We start from the raw sequence: 20,277 nt of genomic DNA on the forward strand, positions 1-20,277 counted from the left end.
CTTCTCTCCTACTTGTTTCAAGGTCGTGGCTTTTACAATTTTACATTTGCTCTGCGGGTACCAGGGCTTAAAGGCTTACATGGGGAAGATGGGGAAGGCAGTCCTCGACTTACGACCACAGCTGAGCCCAAAATTTCTGATGCTAAGCGAGACAATTTTGTTTTGCCTGGCCGTCACAAGCACGTGACCTCCCCAGGACGCTGCAACCGATGCCGCAACGGTCCTAAGTGTGAAAAAGGGTCATAAGTCCCCTTTTCCAGTGCCGTTCTAACTTTGAACGGTCCCTAAATGAACTGTTGTAAGTCGAGGACCATCTGTACAGAGGCCTGCCATTGTCCACCAGCGCCCTGCTCTTCGACATGGCCGAAGCTGTCCTTGGAAGCGGCTGTAATTGTCTTCCCTTTCTGTCTCTGTTGGGTGGGCAGGTCACCAAAGCACCATCACGGATTACTTCAGGAGTCAATCCCGCATCATAAAATGCTCCGATAACACGGCAGAAAGCCACCCCGTCAAAGCTGAGGAAGCTCTGGAGAACTTGGCTCTTGATCTGGCGTCCGACTCCGATGACTCCTGCAATCTTCTTGGAGGTGATGGGGACACGGTGGCAGCCCCCAGGAAACGATTACGTTTCTCCCAGGGATCTAGCCACTCCTGCGGAAGCGCTGGCCAAGAGGTCCAAGAACACAAGCCGTGGTTGGGGAGCCCTCCCGAGCAGAGCTCGGGTGGTGGGACTGTCAAACAGGAAGTTCAAGACATCGAGGTGGACCCTCTTCCCGATGCCCACTTTGGGCTCTTGGGAACCCAGTCTGGGGATGACGTACCTCAGGGAACCTTGGAGGAACTGCCAGATGAACTCCTTCAAGAGATCTTTGCCCTGGTGCCCCTAGTTGATCTTCTCCAGAACCTCTGTCTGGTGTGTCAACATTGGAAACGTATCATCTCTGACGTGAAGGTAAGCGATGCCTTTATCCCAGGAGTGGTGGACAGGACCTGGTACAGGCGTTGACTCCCTTTGGTGTGCTTTCTTCCATGGTTTAACTGGCATTGTCAGGATTCCGTCCTTCTGCTTGGCGTCCTTTTCCATGGGGCAAATATCTCTGAGATGCTAAGGAGAAGACATCTCTGAAGTCACCCCGGGCAGGGAGCAGGTTATGCTCACCGTCGACTTTCTCCAAGTCTTGGAATGCCAACTTTAAGGACAAACAGAGAGAGGCCATAGAAGAGAAGATTATAGCTGAGGGTTGACCTGTCGGGTCCCTGGGGCTGTCTGAGCTTGGGGGTTTTCTCGCAGACGTTTCATGGCCCAGCTAGGGAACATCATCAGTGTTATACTACAGTATTTTTCAAACTTGGCCACTTTAACATGGGTGCATTTTAATTCCCAAAATTCTGGGAAGTGAATAACCACAATTTCTTCTCCTCCTCCTCCTCCCCTCCTCCTCCTACTTCTACTTCTTTTTCCTCCTCCTCCTACTTTCTCCTCCTCCTCCTCCTCTCCCTCCTCCCTCCTCCCACTTCTTCCACTTCCCTCTTCTCCTCTTCCCTCTTCTACTACTTTCTCCTCCTCCTCTCCTCCTTCTCCCTCTTCTACTACTTCTTTCCCCTCCTCCTCCTCCTCTCCCGCCTCCCACTTCTACTTCCTTCTTCTCTTCCTCCTTCCTCCTCCCTCTTCTATTTCTTTCTCCTCCTCCTCCTCTCCCTCCTCCCTCCTCCCAGTTCTTCTACTTCCCTCTTCTCCTCCTCCTCCCTCTTCTACTTCCTTCTTTCTCCTCCTCTCCTACTACTTCTTTCCCCTCCTCCTCCTCCTCTCCCTCCTCCCACTTCTACTTCCTTCTTTTCTTCCTCCTCCCTCTTCTACTTCTTTCTCCTCCTCTGTAAGGACCCACCCCACTTTGCATCTTAAGAAGACAGAACTCTTGGAATAGTTCTTCCAACAGGAATCCTTTATTAAGAGAAAATGGTTGCAGGCATGCTAGACAGGACTTGGGGTCCAAGCTCTCCCATTCAAGGTTTTAAGGGGTTCCCCAGTAGTCCCACCCAATCAACCCCCCTTCCAGTGATAGTTTCAAGTATCACAATTCCACCTCCTTTCTTCTTTCTTCCGTCTGGATGGAGACTTCAGATACTACATGAAAGGCAATTACCCTTCTTTGATATGTTAACGCTTAGAGGTTACAATAAACACACATTCAGCTCTTTGAAGTGTAAAGAAGGAAGTGAGGGCCATAAAGCCCCTTTGCTCTCCCCCTTCTCTCCCTCTTATGGCAGAATCCAGAGAAGGCAGAATTGGGAGTTTCTATATTTGATAATTTAAAGATGAAATATAATTGGATTCTGACATCCGGCCCCTCTTAACAATAAGAGAGATCCACCTGAAAGAAAACGCAAGTAAAAATTTTAGTTAGGCTTGTTAGGATACTCTGTGTGAAACTTCTTCAATAGCTTCGGGGCTCTGACATGACGTTTATGGACCCACTCATTTTGTGAGGGAGGGAGGTGTTTCCAGGCAACTAGGTACTGAGTTGCTCCATGATATCTCCTAGAGTCAAGGACTTCCTTTATTTCGAAGTGTTGTTCACCCTCCACCATGATTGGAGGTGGTGGGGGGGGGATTTTTGGCCGTAGAGGTGACTGATGCTCTCTTTTCAGCAAGCTGCAATGAAAAATTGGGTGTATTTGCCTGAGATTTTTGGATAACTCTAATTCTACTGTTACTGGATTTATGATTCTTTTAATTGGAAAAGGTCCTATGTATTTTGGTCCAAGTTTTTTACAGGGCTGTAGGGACTTTAGGTATTTTGTAGATAAGTACACCATCTCTCCTATAATGAATGGTGTAGGCTCAACCCTTTTTTTATCGGCTTGTGTTTTGTAAGCCTGCCTAGCTTCATCTAGTGCTTTTCTGACTATTGGCCAGGTGTTTTGTAATTTTTCCATCCATTCTTTCAGCGAGGGGATCGTTGGTTCGTTTGGGGTTAATTCTGGCATGGGGTTGAAACTTTGACCGGTGGCTATTTGAAAAGGAGTGTAACCTGTGCTGGAGTGGACTGCATTATTGTAGGCAACTTCTGCAAAGGGGAGTAAGTCCGCCCACTCGGTCTGCTGGAAACTAAGAAAACATCTTAAATATTGCTTAAGTACTGAGTTCATTTTTTCAGCCCCCCCATTTCCTTGAGGGTGGTGGCTAGATGTCAGTCCCTGAGTGGTTCCTAAGAGGGATAAAAATTCCTTCCAAAATGCAGACGTAAATTGCACCCCCCTGTCAGAGATGATGCGTTGGGGTGCCCCATGCAATCTGTAAATGTGTTGGATGAAAAGTTTTGCTAAGGCTTTTGCAGTGGGAATCTTTTGGCAAGGGATAAAGTGCACCTGTTTGGAAAACAAGTCCGTGACCGTCCAGACCACAGTATTCCCATTGCTTTCTGGCAATTCCACTATAAAATCCATGGCTATTTCTCTCCAGGGGGCTGAGGGACTTGCCACTGTTTGCAATAGTCCTGGCACTTTCCCTTGCAACCTCTTTGCCGTGGCACATTTTGGACAACTGGCTATATAACTTTCAATGTCCTTTTTCATGGATGGCCACCAAAATTGCCGTTTAATTAAATGTAAAGTTTTTACAAATCCAAAATGCCCTGCTGATTTTGTGTCATGGCAAAGGTGCATGAAAGTTACTCTTTGAGTTGTTGGTATATATAACTTTTCCCCTATCCAAGGCAACCCGTCTTTCATTGTGCACACATTTTTGTTTTTCTGGAACCAATCATCTGTTTCCAAACTTTTTCTGAATTCAATTCCAGTTTGGCTGTCCAGTTGTGGTTTTAATTTGGCTTGGGTTCTTGTGGTTACTGGTGCTGCCAGTTGTGACTCTGCCATTATTGGTCTAGAGTCTGTGGTTCGTGCGCTGTTATATTGGGGCATGCGAGATAGTGCATCTGCCAGGAAGTTCTTTCTTCCTGGTAAATGTTTGAGCTTAAATTGGAATTGGTGAAAATGCTGGGACCAGCGGGCTTGTTTGGGATTGAGTTTCCTGGAAGTTTTCAGGGCTTCCAAATTTTTGTGATCAGTCCACACCTGGAAGGGGATTTTGTTGCCTTCCAGGAACTGTCGCCATGTGAGTAATGCCCAACGTATCCCATAAGCCTCCTTCTCCCATACAGGCCAGCGCTGTTCTGTTTCCGTGAGTTTCTTGGATGTATATGCACAGGGTTGCAATACTGCATCATCATTTTCTTGTAATAGCACAGCCCCCACTGCCACATCACTTGCATCTGCCTGTATTATGAAGGGCTTTGTCCATGTCTGGGTGCCTTAGTACTGGTTCGGCAGAAAAAAGTCTCTTTAGTCTCTCAAACGCTGCTTGGCACTCCATTGTCCATGTTAGTGGCTGGCTAGGTTTTACTGAGGATGTTCCCTTCGTTTTTAGTAAGTTAGTGAGGGGCAAGGCTATCTGTGCAAATGAGGGGATGAATTGGCGGTAAAAATTTGCAAAGCCCAGGAAACTTTGTAGTTGCTTTCTTGTGCGGGTGGTGCCCATTCTAATACTGCTCTGACCTTCTCTGGGTCCATTTCAATGCCCTGTGGGGATATGCGATAGCCTAGGTAGTCTATCCTTTCCTGGTGGAATTCGCATTTTGAGAGTTTGGCATATAGGTGAGCGGCTCGCAGCTTCTTTAAAACCGCTCTGACAAGTTTGACGTGTTCTTCTTTTGTTTCGGTAAAGATAAGAATGTCGTCCAAGTAAACAAGGACCCCCTTAAACAGGTGCTCCCTTAGAACGTCATTGATTAGTTGCATAAAGACTGCAGGGCCCCCTTGTAATCCAAATGGCAAGACTTTGAATTGATAGCACCCCATGGGGCAGTTAAATGCAGTCTTCCATTCGTCCCCTTCCTTGATTCTCACTCGATAGTAAGCTTCCCTTAAGTCTAGTTTAGAAAAAATTTTCCCTTTCGATAGGTGTGACAGCATGTCTTTCATGAGGGGCAGCGGGTATAGGTTGCTTTCACTGATTGTATTCAGGGCCCTATAATCCACGCATAAACGTAAAGAGCCATCCTTCTTCTCTCTAAAAAGGACCGGGGCAGCCACTTTAGGCTTGGCTGGCTCAATGAAACCTCTCTCCAGGTTTTTTTTTATAAATCTTTCCATTTCCTCCTTCTCCTTTGGGCTCATGGAGTATAATCTGGGCTTCGGGAGTTTTGCCCCAGGCTTGAATTCAATGGTACAGTCTGTGGGTCGGTGGGGGGGAAGCTCATTCGCCCTCTCCTCACTGAAGACTTCAGCAAGGTCCCTATATTCCTCTGGTATTTCTGTTAATCTTTTTTCCTCTCCTATGGATGCTTTTTCTATTCTTGATTCTGGTAGCCTCTCTTGGGGTTTTAAGTCCATAGGGTCCCCCTTCGGGAATTTGATTTCTGTCGTCCTCCAATTTACCCAGGGGTTCCATTTTTTCAACCATTCCATCCCTAGAATCATTGGGCATTCCATACCTGGGGTCACCACAAACGTTAAGTCCTCTTCATGGTTGCCCAGGGAGAGGTGTATTGGCAGAGTGGCTAGGGTAGCTGGCACCCCCCCTGCTATGGATCCATCTAGCTGGCCAAATGAGATTGGTTGTTCCAGTCTCCTGGATGGGATGCCCAGATTCCCCACTAGTGTTGGGCTAATGAGGCAGCGGGTGCAGCCAGAGTCTATTAAGGCTTTCACCTTCACAGCTTCGGGCATGGGGGGGATTAATATAGTCACTGTTTTGAAGATGGGTGTGATGCGTCCACTTACCAGGGGTTCGCCTTCCGAGCTGTCATCTGAGGCATCCACCGTCCCTGTGGTGTAGGCTGGAGTTCTTTCCCCTTGGTGAGCAGAGGTGGGGGTTTCTGCAATTTCCATCATTTTCATGGCTGTTTCTTTTGGCTTAGCTGAATACCCTCTGGGTTTGTTGATTGGGGATCTGTCTGGGTTGTGCTGGGGGGCCTTTGAGCGGCATTCTACAGCTCGATGCCCTTCTCTTCCGCACTTGAAACACCCCATCTGCTTCTTGGCTGTATCCGATGATTTCACCGGTTGGTGTGTCAGCTCAGGCGGGGGGCGGCTCCATTGTTTTCCTCGGCGATGCCTCTTCAATATGTCGATCTCTGCTTCCTCTGCCAAGACGTACCATTCCTCAAGTCGATGTGGGTCTCCTCGGGGCAGGCAAGCATCATATAGATCATAGTTTAGTCCGTCTTTGAAACGGCCAAGGAGGATGTCTTCTGGCCAATTCAGTTTGCTGGCAATGGCTCGGAATTCTTGTGTATACTCAGCCACTGGGCGTTTGCCCTGCCTCATCGTTGTTATTCTTTCACGGGCTTTGCGATCAGCCAGGGGGTCTTCAAATCGTCTTCTCAACGAGGACATGAAACGGTTGAAGTTACTGAGTTCTGGGGCATTGGAGTCATGCAGGTTCACCACCCAATCTGCAGCTGGTCCATCCAGGGCAGATTGCACGATCCGGATGCGGGCTTTGTCGCTGGGGATGTCCTGCCCATATTCCTCCATGTAGCTGAGGACTTGGGTTAGGAAAAACCCCAAGCGTGTTGGCTCCCCTTTGAATTTCACCTCCAACGGTGGACGTCTTGGAATGGATCGGTGCCTCCATTGTGGGTGGTAGTGTCTTCCGTCCAGATTTCCATCTGTGGTCCGGTAGGGGGTGGGAGCTCCTGGATCAGTAAATGTCCCTGGGGTTGCAGGTTCCACGTCCCCCTCGGTGTCTCTCCCTTTGTGGCTCCAGGAACTGGGGCGGGCGTAGGGCTCAGGAATCTCCTCTCCTAGGGAGCTGAGAGTTCTCTTCATCAGGTCAATAGCTCTCTCTAGGATCCAGTCTGAGTACGGCATACAGCTTCCTCCCTCTTCACTTGCGTGCAGGGATTTCTCCATCTCCTGCTTCCATTCTGGTTGCTTGGTCCCTCGTCTCAGGGTCACTTTTCTTGATTCCTTTCCCCACTCGCTTTTCTTTCCAACGCCCATCGACCAGCGAGGCTTGTGGTCCTGTGTCTCCACCACTTCTTCTTCTGAGAAATCTGGCCTCTCGGATCCCAACATCTGGCAAGGTTCCAACTGGGTCAGCGGCTCTCTTTCCAGGGAGTTTTCTCCCTCTCTTGCTTCGTTGTCTGACATGGTAAATTTTTGCAAAATCCCCCGGCAAGGGTCTACCTTCCAGGTGGATTAATTTTGCAAGTCCTGTCTAATGTAAGGACCCACCCCACTTTGCATCTTAAGAAGACAGAACTCTTGGAATAGTTCTTCCAACAGGAATCCTTTATTAAGAGAAAATGGTTGCAGGCATGCTAGACAGGACTTGGGGTCCAAGCTCTCCCATTCAAGGTTTTAAGGGGTTCCCCAGTAGTCCCACCCAATCAACCCCCCTTCCAGTGATAGTTTCAAGTATCACAATTCCACCTCCTTTCTTCTTTCTTCCGTCTGGATGGAGACTTCAGATACTACATGAAAGGCAATTACCCTTCTTTGATATGTTAACGCTTAGAGGTTACAATAAACACACATTCAGCTCTTTGAAGTGTAAAGAAGGAAGTGAGGGCCATAAAGCCCCTTTGCTCTCCCCCTTCTCTCCCTCTTATGGCAGAATCCAGAGAAGGCAGAATTGGGAGTTTCTATATTTGATAATTTAAAGATGAAATATAATTGGATTCTGACATCCTCCTTCTCCCTCCTCCCACTTCTACTTCCCTCTTCTCCTCCTCCTCCCTCTTCTACTTCTTTCTCCTCCTCCTTCTCTCTCCTCCCACTTCTACTTCCCTCTTCTCCTCCTCCTCCCTCTTCTACTTCTTTCTCCTCCTCCCCCCTCCTCCCTGTAAAATCCCAATCCCTTCTAGCACTGATGGGTTGCAGATACTAACTACTTTTGTTCATGTAACATGCTGGTTGGGAAATTCTGGGAGTTGAAGCACATGAGTTTTGAAAAGTTTTCAGGGTTAAGAATGGCGGATCCAAGGTTGCTAACGAGGCTTTGGTGAACGATTAACCCAGCAATGGTGCAACGGTTGAATTCTGGGGAGGTGGGCCATGTTTTGAATTGTAGCACGCTTCCTGTCATTATCCAAATCGAATCAAAGGTGATTTTTTCCTGCTTTTTTTGTGGCAATTTAGGTTTCGGCCTTGCTTTTTACAAATCAAAAACTTTTCATTCTTAATTTAACAGATTCCGTACCAGGGATGCTTTGGATAGATTGGTTCCCTGAAGTGAAAAAATGCTTGCCATCCAAAGGGAACGACTCGATTCAAAGCAAGTAAAAATAATAAAGGCTGGATTTCTTTTAAAAAAAAATCAGCCCCAAATCATAATAGCCAATGTTTTATTCTGGCCTTTCAGTTCATTCCTTGGAAGAAACTCTACTCTCAGTATGTGAAAGCCGTCGACCCAGCCTTGCTGACTGTTCGAATCGTTCTGCAACGGTACAGCTTAACCCAGATGCACCCCCAGTGCATGCTGGGATTTATCCGGTGAGTGGTCTTCACGAGGTCACAGTGACAAATCATCTCCTTGGCTTTAGTTATAATGAGGTATCCTGGTAGGGGCGGTCCTTGAGTGATCACCACAGTTGGGAGCACCCCAAGGCCAGAGACGGAAAAATGGATGGAGAGATTCAAACTAGAACAGTGATTCTCAACCTTTCTAATGCCGTGACCCCATAATACAGTTCCCCATGTTGTGGTGACCCCCAAGTGGGTGTGGCCACCAATAAGAGGGAGTAGGACAGCTAGGGAAAAGGGAAAAAAATGGCGGACAGCATGGTTTGGCGACCCCCGTAAAATGGTCATTCGACCCCAAATGGGGTCCCGACCCACAGGTTGAGAACCACTGAACTAGAAGAAAGGAGAATTTTTCTGACAGTGAGAATGATCAAAAATCAATGGAACAGAAGTTGCCTTCAGAAGTTGTGGGAGCTTCATCCCTGGTGCTTTCAAGAAGAGACTGGATCAGAAATGATCTATTACTAGGTCTCTTCCAACTCTATTCTATTCTATTCTATATTCTATTCTATTCCATATTTTCTATTCTATTCTATTCCATTCCATTCCATTTTATTCCATTCCATATTTTCTATTCTGTTCCATTTTACTCCACTCCATTCTATTCTATTCCATTCCATTCCATTTTATTCCATTCCGTATTTTCTATTCTGTTCCATTTTACTCCACTCCATTCTATTCTATTCCATTCTATTCCATTCCATATTTTCTATTCCATTCCACTTCACTCCACTCTATTCCATTCCATTTCATTCCATATTTTCTATTCTATTCCATTCCATATTTTCTATTCCATTCCACTTCACTCCACTCTATTCCATTCCATTTCATTCCATATTTTCTATTCTATTCCATTCCATTCCACTCCACTCCACTCCTTTCCATTCCATTCTATTCTATTCTATTCTACTCTATATTCTTTTATTTTATTTTATTCTATTCTATATTATACTATTCTATTCTATATTATTCTATTCTATTCTACTCTTCTATTCTGTTGTATTCTATTCTATTCTGTATTTTATTATTCTATCTATTCTGTTCTGTTCTATTCTATTCAGTATTTTATTATTCTATTCTATTTCTATTTATTCCTATTCCTACTTCTATGGTCGTTAAGTAGATCACTGCAGTCGTTAAGGGAACCCTTTGGGTTTTTAAGCAAATCCGGCTTCCCCCATTGAGTTTGCTTGTCGGCAGCAACCGGCAAGGTGGTAGAGGGCAATCCCGGGATTCCTGGGAAGATACAACAACCCGGAACACAAGCTGGTTGCCAGGAGCCCGAATTTTGATCCCGTGACCCTGCGGGTGCTGCAGCAGTTGTAAGTGCGAGGATGGGTCATACGTCTGAGGGCCGTTATCCATCTCAAACTGGGGAATTAGTCTGTATCCACAGGCCTAAGGCCGTCACCTGTCCCTGTTTCTCTTCCCAATCCAGGTGTGCGGCTGCTGTTCGGAGCTGCCACTGCCGAGATCCTACCGCTATCCTCGCGTGTCTGGAACGCCACTCGCTGTTTCCCAAGGCGCAAATCTGCATCGCCAAGAATCTTCCGGATTTGGAGAGTTGCAAAGAGAAAGTATGTCTCGGCAGGCTTAAACACTTATCTGGAATTGATCTTTGGGCGCGTTTCGATGGTGTTTCCCCTGGGAGATGGGCTGTCTTGCTCAGCATTGGGATTGGACGGTCACTGAAAAGGCAATGGATTGCAAGACGAGAGAGTTCTAGCAACCATTCATTTAGCGATCATTTAGTGATTTATATGAATGCCAGGCTTCCAAACACCAAGGACCTCATAGTCCTTCTCCTCCTCCTCCTCTTCCCTGCAAACCCATTTCCTTTTATAATAATAATAATAACAACAACAACAACCTCCTCCTCTTCCTCCATGCAGACCCCACTCCCTTGTAGCACTGATGATGTTCTCTTGTTGGGTAATGAAATGTCTGCAAGAAGACCACCAAGCTCAGAGAGCACCAAGGACTCCACATTCCTTGAATAGTTGCAAATTTGCACCATTTAGTCCTCCTCCTCTTCCTCCTCTGCAAACCCATTTCCTATAATAATAATAATAATAATAATAATAACAACAATAACAACGACGACTCGATAGGTAGACAAAATGCCAAATCCAGTCTGAACATCTGGCTGACTGTGCGATGATCCATAATAATAATAATAATAATAATAATAATAATAATAATAATAATAATAATAATAATAATAATAATAAAGTTGGAAGGGACCTTGGAGGTCATCTAGTCCAACCCCCTGTTCGGGCAGGAAATCCTATACCATTTCAGACAAATGGCTGTTCAGTCTCTTCTTAAAAACCTCCAGTGTTGGAGCATTCACAGCTTCTGGTGGCAAGTAGTTCCACTGGTTAATTGTTCTGACTCTCAGGAAGTTTCTCTTTTGTTCCAGGTTGCTTCTCTCCTTGATTATAATAATAATAAATAAAGTTGGAAGGGACCTTGGAGGTCATCTAGTCCAACCCCCTGCTGAGGCAGGAAACCCGATACCATTTCAGACAAATGGCTGTCCAGTCTCTTCTTAAAAACTTCCAGTGTTGGAGCATTCACCACTTCTGGAGGCAGGTTGTTCCACTGGTTAATTGTCCTCACTGTCAGGAAGTTTCTCCTTAGTTCTAGGTTGCTTCTCTCCTTGATTAGTTTCCATCCGTTGCTTCTTGTCCTGCCTTCAGACGCCTTGGAGAAGAGCTTGACTCCCTCTTCTTTGGGGCAGCCCCTGAGATACTGGAAGACTGCTATCATGTCCCCCCTTATACTTCTCTTCATTGGACTAGACATACCCAATTCCAATTTAGCACTGATGATGTTACCTAGTTGGCTGATGACACTTCTGTAAGAAAACAACAAGGTCAGAGAGCACAAGGGGCCCCACAGTCCTCACCCCCTTCCTCCTCCTCCTCTGTGCAGACCCCACTCCCTTGTAGCACTGATGATGTTCCCTAGTTGGGTGATGAAACGTCTGCAAGGAAACCCACCAAGCTCAGAGAGCACCAAGGACTCCACATTCCTTGAATAGCTGAAAGTTCAGGACGATTTGTACCATTTAACTTGCTCCCCTGCCAGACAGAACAGAAAATACAACCTGTGAGACTCAACAGGTTGCCCCCACCCCGATAATGATCCCAACCATGTTCTTCCAGGCGGCCTATGTTCGGGCAGTGATGGCGGCCATTGTGCTCTTCACTGGAGGTGTTTGCGATATTCAGGAGCTGGTGGGCTGCCTCCAAAGGCTCACCTCTCCCATGTCAGTGATGGACATCAGTGAAATGTTGTACTGCACGGCCACCCTCCTTTACGCCATGCGAGAGAACGGGGTCCAGATCAGCAACAGGTCAGTTTGCAAAGGGTCAGGAGAGACACTTAGGACGGAAACCCGTCCTTTACGGCAGTAGTAAAACTAGAAATACATCTTTGGTAGGGCTGGCCACGTTTTGCAAAAAGTTCAGAATCTAGCATGAGAGACGGTTTGGTCTAGGGCAGCGGTTCTCAACCTGTGGGTCGGGACCCCATTTGGGGTCGAACGACCATTTCACGGGGGTCGCCAAACAACGCAGTCCGCCATTTTCCCCCCCTTTTCCTTAGCTGTGCTACTCCCTTTTATTCTGTTGGCTTTTGGAAGCCAATAGAATAGACTCTCTTGAATAGAGTCTAATTCTATTGGCTTTCCAAAGCCAATAGGAATTGTCCAGGCTGTCTCTGCCCTGCTGAGCCCGCCAAAAGTCCCATTCTGCAAACGGGGCTGCACCAGTTGAGTAGTCCTTGACTTACGACCGGTTGAGTAGTCCTCGACTTACGACCGGTTGGGGGTCGCGGCATTAAAAAGGTTGAGAACCACTGGTCTGGTGGGTAAGGCACTGGCCTAGAAAGCAGGAAACGGTGAGTTCTAGTTCCACCTTAGGAATGAAAACCGGCTGGGTGACTTTCAACCAGTCACCAGGAGAAGGTGAGTTCTAGTCCTGCCTTAGGCTTAAAAGCCAGCTGGGTGACTCTGGGCCAATCACCAGGAGTTGGTGAGTTCTAGTCCCAACTTAGACTAGAAAGCCAGCTGGTTGACTTTGGACCAATCACCAGGAGACAGTGGGTTCTAGTCCCACCTTACGCTTGGAAACCAGCTGGATGAGTTTGGGCCAATCACCAGGAGTTGGTGAGTCCTAGTCCCAACTTAGACTAGAAAGCCAGCTGGTTGACTTTGGGCCAATCACCAGGAGACAGTGAGTTCTAGTTTGGCCTTGGGCACGAAAACCAGCTGGGTGACTTTGGGCCAATCACCAGGAGACGGTGAATTCTAGTCCCACCTTAGGCATGGAAACCAGTTGAGTGACTTTAGGCCAGTCACTGGGAGATGGTGAATTCTAGTCCTACCTTAGGCATGAAAACTGGCTGGGTGACTGTGGGCCAATCAGCCGGAGACAGTGAGTTCTAGTCCCATCTTCACTATGAAAGCTGGCTGGGTGACTTTGGACCACAGGAGATGGTGAGTTCTAGTCCCACCTTAGGATGAAGCCAACTGGGTGACTCTGGACCAGTCACCAGTGGTCAGTGAGTGCTAGACCTGTCTTGAGGCATGAAAGCCATCTGGATGACTTTGGGCTAGTCTCTCTCTCTCTCTCTCTCTCTCTCTCTCTCTCTCTCTCTCTCTCTCTCTCAGCCCAACCCACCTCACAGGGTTGGTGTTGTGGGGAAAGTGAGGAAGATATATTGGGTATATTCGTCCCCTTGAGTTGTGTGTAAAAATAATAAAGGTGGGATGCCAATAAAGAGCTAAAAAGAAAATGCCTCTCCTACTCATTAAAGCAGCGGCAACTTTGCTCAGGCTTTCTCCCACTTCTGCAAAAAAAAGAAGCTGCTGCTTTGAAGAGTTGGTTCATTAAAGCAGGAATTTTTTACTCCCCTCTCTGAATTATTTCCCGGATTCTACCCGATTTAGAGCTTTCTTCGACGTTCATTTTAACTTTTCCCATTGTCTGTACGCTTCTAGGCTTCACTACAACGTTTTCTGTTGCCTGTATCACCTGGAAAATTCGGCCTGTAGCGCACTTATCACAAACCCTGGATTACCCAGCAGTGAAAGAGGTCTTAGGTATGTGCATTAATGTTGTGTGTTCGTCCAGGTAGTCCTCGACTTAACGACGGTTTGTTTAGTGACCGTCCGAACTTACAACGCTACTGAAAAAGGCGACTTGTGATCATTTTCCACACCTTTATAGCATCCCCTTGCTCATGGAATCGAAATTCAGATGCTTAGCGACCGACTCGTACTTACGACGGCTGCGGTGTCCTTGAGGTCACCCGATCCCCTATTGCAACCTTCCAACGAGGAAAGTTGACAGGGGGAAGCCCGATTCGCTTAACAACCGTGTGACTATCTTAACAACTGCAGCGATTCACTAAGGAAGGTCTCAGAATGAGGCAAAATAATAATAATAATTATTATTATTATTTCGCTTAGCCACAGAAATGTTGGTCTTAGGTGGAGGACTAGGTGTAATAGTCTGGCAGCGGCTGTTAACAACTGCAGTCTTTACGCAGTGTTCACCAATGTTCATAACTTCCCTGGGGAGAATCGGAGAATAAATTTGGCACAGTGTGTCTCAACCTTGAGCACTTGAAGCTGTGTGGACTTCAACTCCCAGAATTCCTGAGCCAGCATTTGCTGGCTGGGGAATTCTGGGAGTTGAAGTCCACACATTCTCAGATGCCATCATTGAGAAACCTTGAGTTAGACCAGGGGTAGGCAACCTTGGCTCTTTTATGACTGGTGGACTTCAGCTCCCAGAATTCCTGAGCCAGCCATGGTGAGGGGAAAGGGAGAGGTTTCCAAGCTGAGCCATGCTGGCTCAGGAATTCTGGGAGTTGACATCCACAAGTCATGAGGGGGCCATAGTTCCCTCATGCTGGCTCAGGAATTCTGGGAGTTGAAGTCCACGAGTCATAAAGGGGCCATAGTTCCCCCATGCTGGCTCAGGAATTCTGGGAGTTGAAGTCCATGAGTCATGAAGGGGCCATAGTTCCCCCATGCTGGCTCAGGAATTCTGGGAGTTGAATTCCACAAGTCATGAGGGGGCCATAGTTCCCCCATGCTGGCTCAGGAATTCTGGGAGTTGAAGTTCACAAGTCATGAAAGGGCCAAGGTTGCCTACCCCTGGCCTAAGTCCTCCTGTTCTAAGCGGTGAGCCTCCTAGCCCAGGGGTAGGCAACCTTGGCTCTTTTATGACTGGTAGACTTCAACTCCCAGAATTCCTGAGCCAGCCACGCTGAGGGGAAAGGGAGAAGTTTCCAAGCTGAGCCATGCTGGCTCAGGAATTCTGGGAGTTGAAGTCCACCAGTCATAAAAAAACCAAGGTTGCCTACCCCTGAGTTAGATTATTTGCTATGTTAGCCTTTTACTTTCTTCTGCTTCTGTTCATCAACAGTCCTGACTTACAGCCTACCAGTGAACAACAACAGATCTTGAACCATGCCCTTACACCCGGACAGAGGGTAAAAATTGTGGCTTTTGCAGGTAAGGCAGCCCCAGCCCGGGAGATACTTGATTCTCTCTGTAGGTGCAAATTCACTGATCATTGTATATCTTGAGAACTGAGATCACCTTGCCCGGATCTTCATTTCATCAGCTTTCCCGACTTCCTCCAAAAATCTCTTGCTATTTACAACAATATTCTCCTTGCTGGTGATGTAGGCTGCTACGGTTCTTCTCCACCCTTAATATGGAGATTGTAGTGTTACCGATAGAAGAGAATATTTGTAGCTCATGGTTGGACTGTGGGGGGTCCTTGTTGCTCTCTGAGCTTAAGTTGTTTTCTTGCAGACGTTTCATGACCCAACTAGGTAACATCATCAGTGCTAGAAAGGAGTGGAAATGGGAAGGAAGGAAGGAAGGAAGGAAGGAAGGAAGGAAGGAAGGAAGGAAGGAAGGAAGGAAGGAAGGAGAGGAAGGAAGGAAAGGAAAGGAAAGGAAAGGAAAGGAAGGAAGGAAGGAAGGAAGGAAGGAAGGAAGGAAGGAAGGAAGGAAGGAAGGAAGGAAGGAAGGAAGGAAGGAAGGAAGGAAGGAAGGAGGGACTGTGGGTTCTTTGGTGCTCTCCGAGCTTGGTGGTTTTCTTGTAGACGTTTCATGACCCAACTAGGTAACATCATCAGTGTTTAGAAACTTTCCAGCACAAGCCTTCTCACGCTGGGTGATGTTACCTATTTGGCTCATGAAATGTCTGCAAGAAAACCATCAAGCTCATCAAGGACCTCACAGTTTTCCTCCTCCTCCTCCTCCTCCTCCTCCTCCTCCTCCTCCTCCTCCTCCTCCTCCTCCTCCTCCTCCTCCTCCTCCTCCTCCTCCTCCTCCTCTTCCTCTCCACAAACCCCACTCCCTTCTAGCACTGATGATGTTACCTAGCTGGGTCATGAAATGTCTGCAAGAAAACATCCAAGCTCAGAGAGCATCAAGGGCTCCACATTTCAATTCTCAAATATTCTCTTCAGTTGATTGGATTTTTCCTCTTCCTTCCTCCCTCCCTCCCTCCCCCCCCTCTCTCTCACACACACACACACCCTTATCCCGATCCTTCTCATCTAAGCTGACAGAATGAGTGGGCTTCAGCCCCCCTTTGCTCCCCCAAAGTCTTTGCTTTGTAGCTTGACAAGACCAAGAGCTACTGTTGCCTTGTTGATTCACACGTCTGATAGCTGTGTTCAGACAGACACACACACACACACACACCCTCTCAGACCCAACTTTTTTCGTCTGCTTCAAGTGGCTTTCTCCCCCCCTCCCCCTTTGTTTCCTTAATGATTTGGTTCCTTCGCGTCTGAAGGGATCTATTAGACAAGATTCCTGGATTTTATCCAGCTTGCTCAATTTCATCATTAACAAATGGAAGCATAAGCCTAGCTCAGGGGTAGGCGACCTTGGCTCTTTCATAACTCGTGGGCTTCAACTCCCAGAATTCCTGAGCCAGCCATGCTGAGGGGAAAGGGAGAGGCTTCCAAGCTGAGCCATGCTGGCTCAGGAATTCTGGGAGTTGAAGTCCACCAGTCATAAAAGAGCCAAGGTTGCCTACTCATGTACTAGGGGTCTTCAAACATGGCCCTTTTTTGACTTGTGGACTTCAACTCCCAGAATTCCTGAGCCAGCATGGCTCAGCTTGGAAGCCTCTCCCTTTCCCCTCAGCATGGCTGGCTCAGGAATTCTGGGAGTTGAAGTCCACCAGTCATAAAAGAGCCAAGTTTGCCTACCCCTGTCCTAAGTCCTCCTGTTCTAAGTGGTGAGCCTTCTATACCAGGGGTAGGCAACCTTGCTCTTTTATGACTGGTGGACTTCAACTCCCAGAATTCCTGAGGCAGCATGGCTCAGCTTGGAAACCTTTCCCTTTCCCCTCAGCATGGCTGGCTCAGGAATTCTGGGAGTTGAAGTCCACCAGTCATAAAAGAGCCAAGGTTGCTTACCCCTGGTCTAGGCCTAGGCCGCTTCATGACCTGTGGACTTCAACTCCCAGAATTCCTGAGCCAGCCTGGCTAAGCATGGAAACCTCTCCCTTTCCCCTCAGCATGGCTGGCTCAGGAATTCTGGGAGTTGAAATCCACCAGTCATAAAAGAGCCAGGGTTGCCTACCCCTGGCCTAGCTTCACACTTTCAATCTGAAAAGTCCTGGCAATCTGGCTGTCTTGAAGGAACCTGGCCACGACTGAAATATTTTTTAATTTTTTACACAGGCACAGGGAAAACGTCCACTCTGATCCAGTACGCCCGAAAGTGGTCCCACCTTCATTTCTTGTACTTGGCGTTCAACAAGACCATTGCAAAGCAAGCGTCCCAGCTCTTTCCGGACAACGTCAAATGCAAAACCATCCACTCCTTAGCTTACGCAGAAGTTGGCAAACAGTAAGTGACTGCGTCCTATTTAATGCATCTGCTCTGGTTTAAAAAAAAAAAAAAGGTACAAAACGGCATAAAATAATGGAAAAGAAAGGCTAATCGGATAAAAATTACAGCCATAAAACCCAAGGGGTAGTAGGATCCCAACAAACCAGCAACAAGACAATAATGTATTATTTTGGAACAGTTTCTTAAGACCTTTATGAAATAAAATAGGTCTCCCCGGTGCTGGGAAGATTGTGAATAGAATAACAGACTTGGAAGGGACCTTGGAGGTCTTCTAGTCCCACCTCTGCTCAAACAAGAAATCCTATAACATTTCAGAAAATATCATGTTTTTCCAAAAATAAGATCCAGTATTCTTGTTGTTGTTGTTGTTGTTGTTGTTGTTGTTATGCCTCCAAGAGACATTAGGTCTTATTTTTGGGGAAAATAATAATAATAGTAGTAGTAATAATAATAATAATAATATCTTTATATTTTAAGGAGATACCTGGTTGACACCTAAGATGCAGATAGCAGCCCATGTATGAATAAAAGATAATAAGAATAAGAATAAGAAGAGAAGAGAAAGAACTGGAGAAGATAACAAAATACAAAGACCTACAAATAGAAATAGAAAGACTGTGGCAAAAGCAAGCAAGGGTAGTACCAATAGTAATAGGCTCCTTGGGTGCAATCCCAAAACAACTGGAACACCACTTGAACACCATTGGCACTGACAAATTCGCTATTAGTCAATTGCAAAAGGCAGCCTTACTAGGAACTGCTTCCATCCTGCAACGATATCTGTAATACCATCAAACATCCACATCTGCCTATCCCAGGTCCTGGGTAAGGACTCGATAGGTAGATAAAATGCCAAATCCAGTCTGAACATCTGGCTGACTGTGCGATGATCGATAATAATAATAATAATAATAATAATAATAATAATAAAGTTGGAAGGGATCTTGGAGGTCATCTAGTCCAACCCCCTGCTCAGGAAGGAAACCCTATACCATTTCAGACAAATGGCTGTCCAGTCTCTTCTTAAAAACGTCCAGTGTTGGAGCATTCATCGCTTCTGGAGGCAGGTTGTTCCACTGGTTAATTGTTCTCACTGTCAGGAAGTTTCTCCTTAGTTCCAGGTTGCTTCTCTCCTTGATGAGTTTCCATGATCCGTTGCTTCTTGTCCTGCCTTCAGGGGCTTTGGAGAATATCTTGACTCCCTCTTCTTTGGGGCAGCCCCTGAGATACTGGAAGACTGCTATCATGTCCCCCCTCGTCCTTCTCTTCATTAAACAGGACATACCCAATTCCAGCAACTGTTCCTTATATATGTTTTAGCCTCCAGTCCCCTGATCATCTTTGTTGCTCTTCTCTGCACTCTTTCCAGAGTCTCAATATCTTTTTTACATCGTGGTGACCAAAACTGGATGCAAATATTCCAAATGTGGCCTTACCAAGGCCTTGTAGAGTGGTTTCTTACTGACTGTCTCACCTCACGGTGGCAGGACCAACAGCCCCACCCAGCAGGAGCCCATGTGGCCACCACTGGCTCACTTCTGCGGTCGCTTGCTACTACTTGCACGCGATGCCCCCCGGCCTCCATTTCACCATCAGCAAAACGGAGGCTGGGGGCAAGGCGCGCGAGCGGCTGCAAAAGAAGTGGGCCGGCCGAGGCTAGGCTGGTGTCGGGGTGTGGAGGCCTGGCTCAATTATCCTAAGGCAAGCGGGTGCAGGACAGCTGGGGCAGCTCCACCACTCCTTGATTTTTACCCGCGTGCCTCACCCCATCTCGTGCAACCAGGCCCAACAGTGTGGGAGGGGTCTTAAGTGGGGCTTATTTGGGGGGTAGGGCCTATATTGGGCCTGCGTCTAAAACAGTGGTTCTCAACTTTTTTAATGCCGTGACCCCCAACTGGTCGTAAGTCGAGGACTACTCAACCGGTTGTAAGTCAAGGACTGCTCAACTGGTGCAGCACCGTTTGCAGAATGGGACTTTTGGCGGGCTCAGCAGTGCAGAGACAGCCTGGACAATTCCTATTGGCTTTGGAAAGCCAATAGAATTAGACTCTATTCAAGAGAGCCTCTTCTATTGGCTTTCAAAAGCCAATAGAATAAAAGGGAGTAGCACAGCTAAGGAAAAGGGGGGAAAAAATGGCGGACTGCGTTGTTTGGCGACCCCCATGAAATGGTCGTTCGACCCCAAATGGGGTCCTGACCCACAGGTTGAGAACCACTGGTCTAAAAAAATCAAGCTAGGGCTTATTTTTGGGGTAGGTCTTATTTTCAGGGAAACCCGGTTAGTTGTACAATCTCTTCTTAAACACCTCCAGTGTTGGGGCGCCCACAACGTCTGGAGGCAAGGCGTCCCCCCCGATTAGTTGCTGTCTGGCTGTCAGGAGGTCTCGAGAAAGAGTGATTCAACCTAGAAACTAGAAATGTTCTCCAAGGAGAAATTTCCGATTAGCGAGAACAACTGATCAGTGAAACGACTTGAGGTAAACAACAACTACATACCATTGAAAGCAGACAATCCAGGAGCCAAGAAAAGGGAAACAGACAGCCATCAATCCCCAAATAAGTGGAGATTAAACACCAGGGTTAATTCCACTTTCCCTCTTTCCTTCCGCTCCAGTTACCGACGAAAACTTAACCTGGGCTCGCTGACCTCCTACCTGGTCAGTTTCGTCCTCTCCAATCGCCAGGGCCAGTCTCTGTTCATCAGAGCCAAGTCGGTTGTTCAGACCCTCGCCGCCTTTTTCGCTTCGGCCGATGTCTCCATCGCAGTGGACCACACGCCCATCTGGTGCAAGAACAACCACGGGGAAAAAGTTCTTGTCGACCAACGCGAAAAGCAGGTGCGT

The 20,277-nt window shown here is 47.1% G+C and overlaps 1 protein-coding gene across 5 annotated transcripts in view; it reads left to right on the forward strand.

Moving 5' to 3' along the window:
- FBH1 (F-box DNA helicase 1) overlaps positions 1–20,277 on the forward strand; it is a 33,213-nt gene that overhangs the window by 2,936 nt on the left and 10,000 nt on the right. For 2 of the 5 annotated variants that reach the window (XM_039345771.1, XM_039345773.1), the window contains exons 3-10: positions 426–952; positions 8,369–8,499; positions 9,968–10,106; positions 11,700–11,890; positions 13,538–13,639; positions 14,973–15,061; positions 17,263–17,431; positions 20,049–20,271. In XM_039345771.1, coding sequence (XP_039201705.1) covers positions 426–952; positions 8,369–8,499; positions 9,968–10,106; positions 11,700–11,890; positions 13,538–13,639; positions 14,973–15,061; positions 17,263–17,431; positions 20,049–20,271 — 1,571 coding nt within the window. Of the gene's footprint in view, positions 1–425; positions 953–7,882; positions 8,112–8,368; positions 8,500–9,967; positions 10,107–11,699; positions 11,891–13,537; positions 13,640–14,972; positions 15,062–17,262; positions 17,432–20,048; positions 20,272–20,277 lie in introns of those variants that run through there. The other 3 variants (XM_039345776.1, XM_039345775.1, XM_039345774.1) reach the window with 2 other exon arrangements.

This window comes from Crotalus tigris, unplaced genomic scaffold, assembly GCF_016545835.1.
Source record: "Crotalus tigris isolate CLP2741 ecotype Arizona unplaced genomic scaffold, ASM1654583v1 scf7180000017975.10810073628:1450386, whole genome shotgun sequence".
Taxonomy (NCBI): Eukaryota; Metazoa; Chordata; class Lepidosauria; order Squamata; family Viperidae; genus Crotalus; species Crotalus tigris.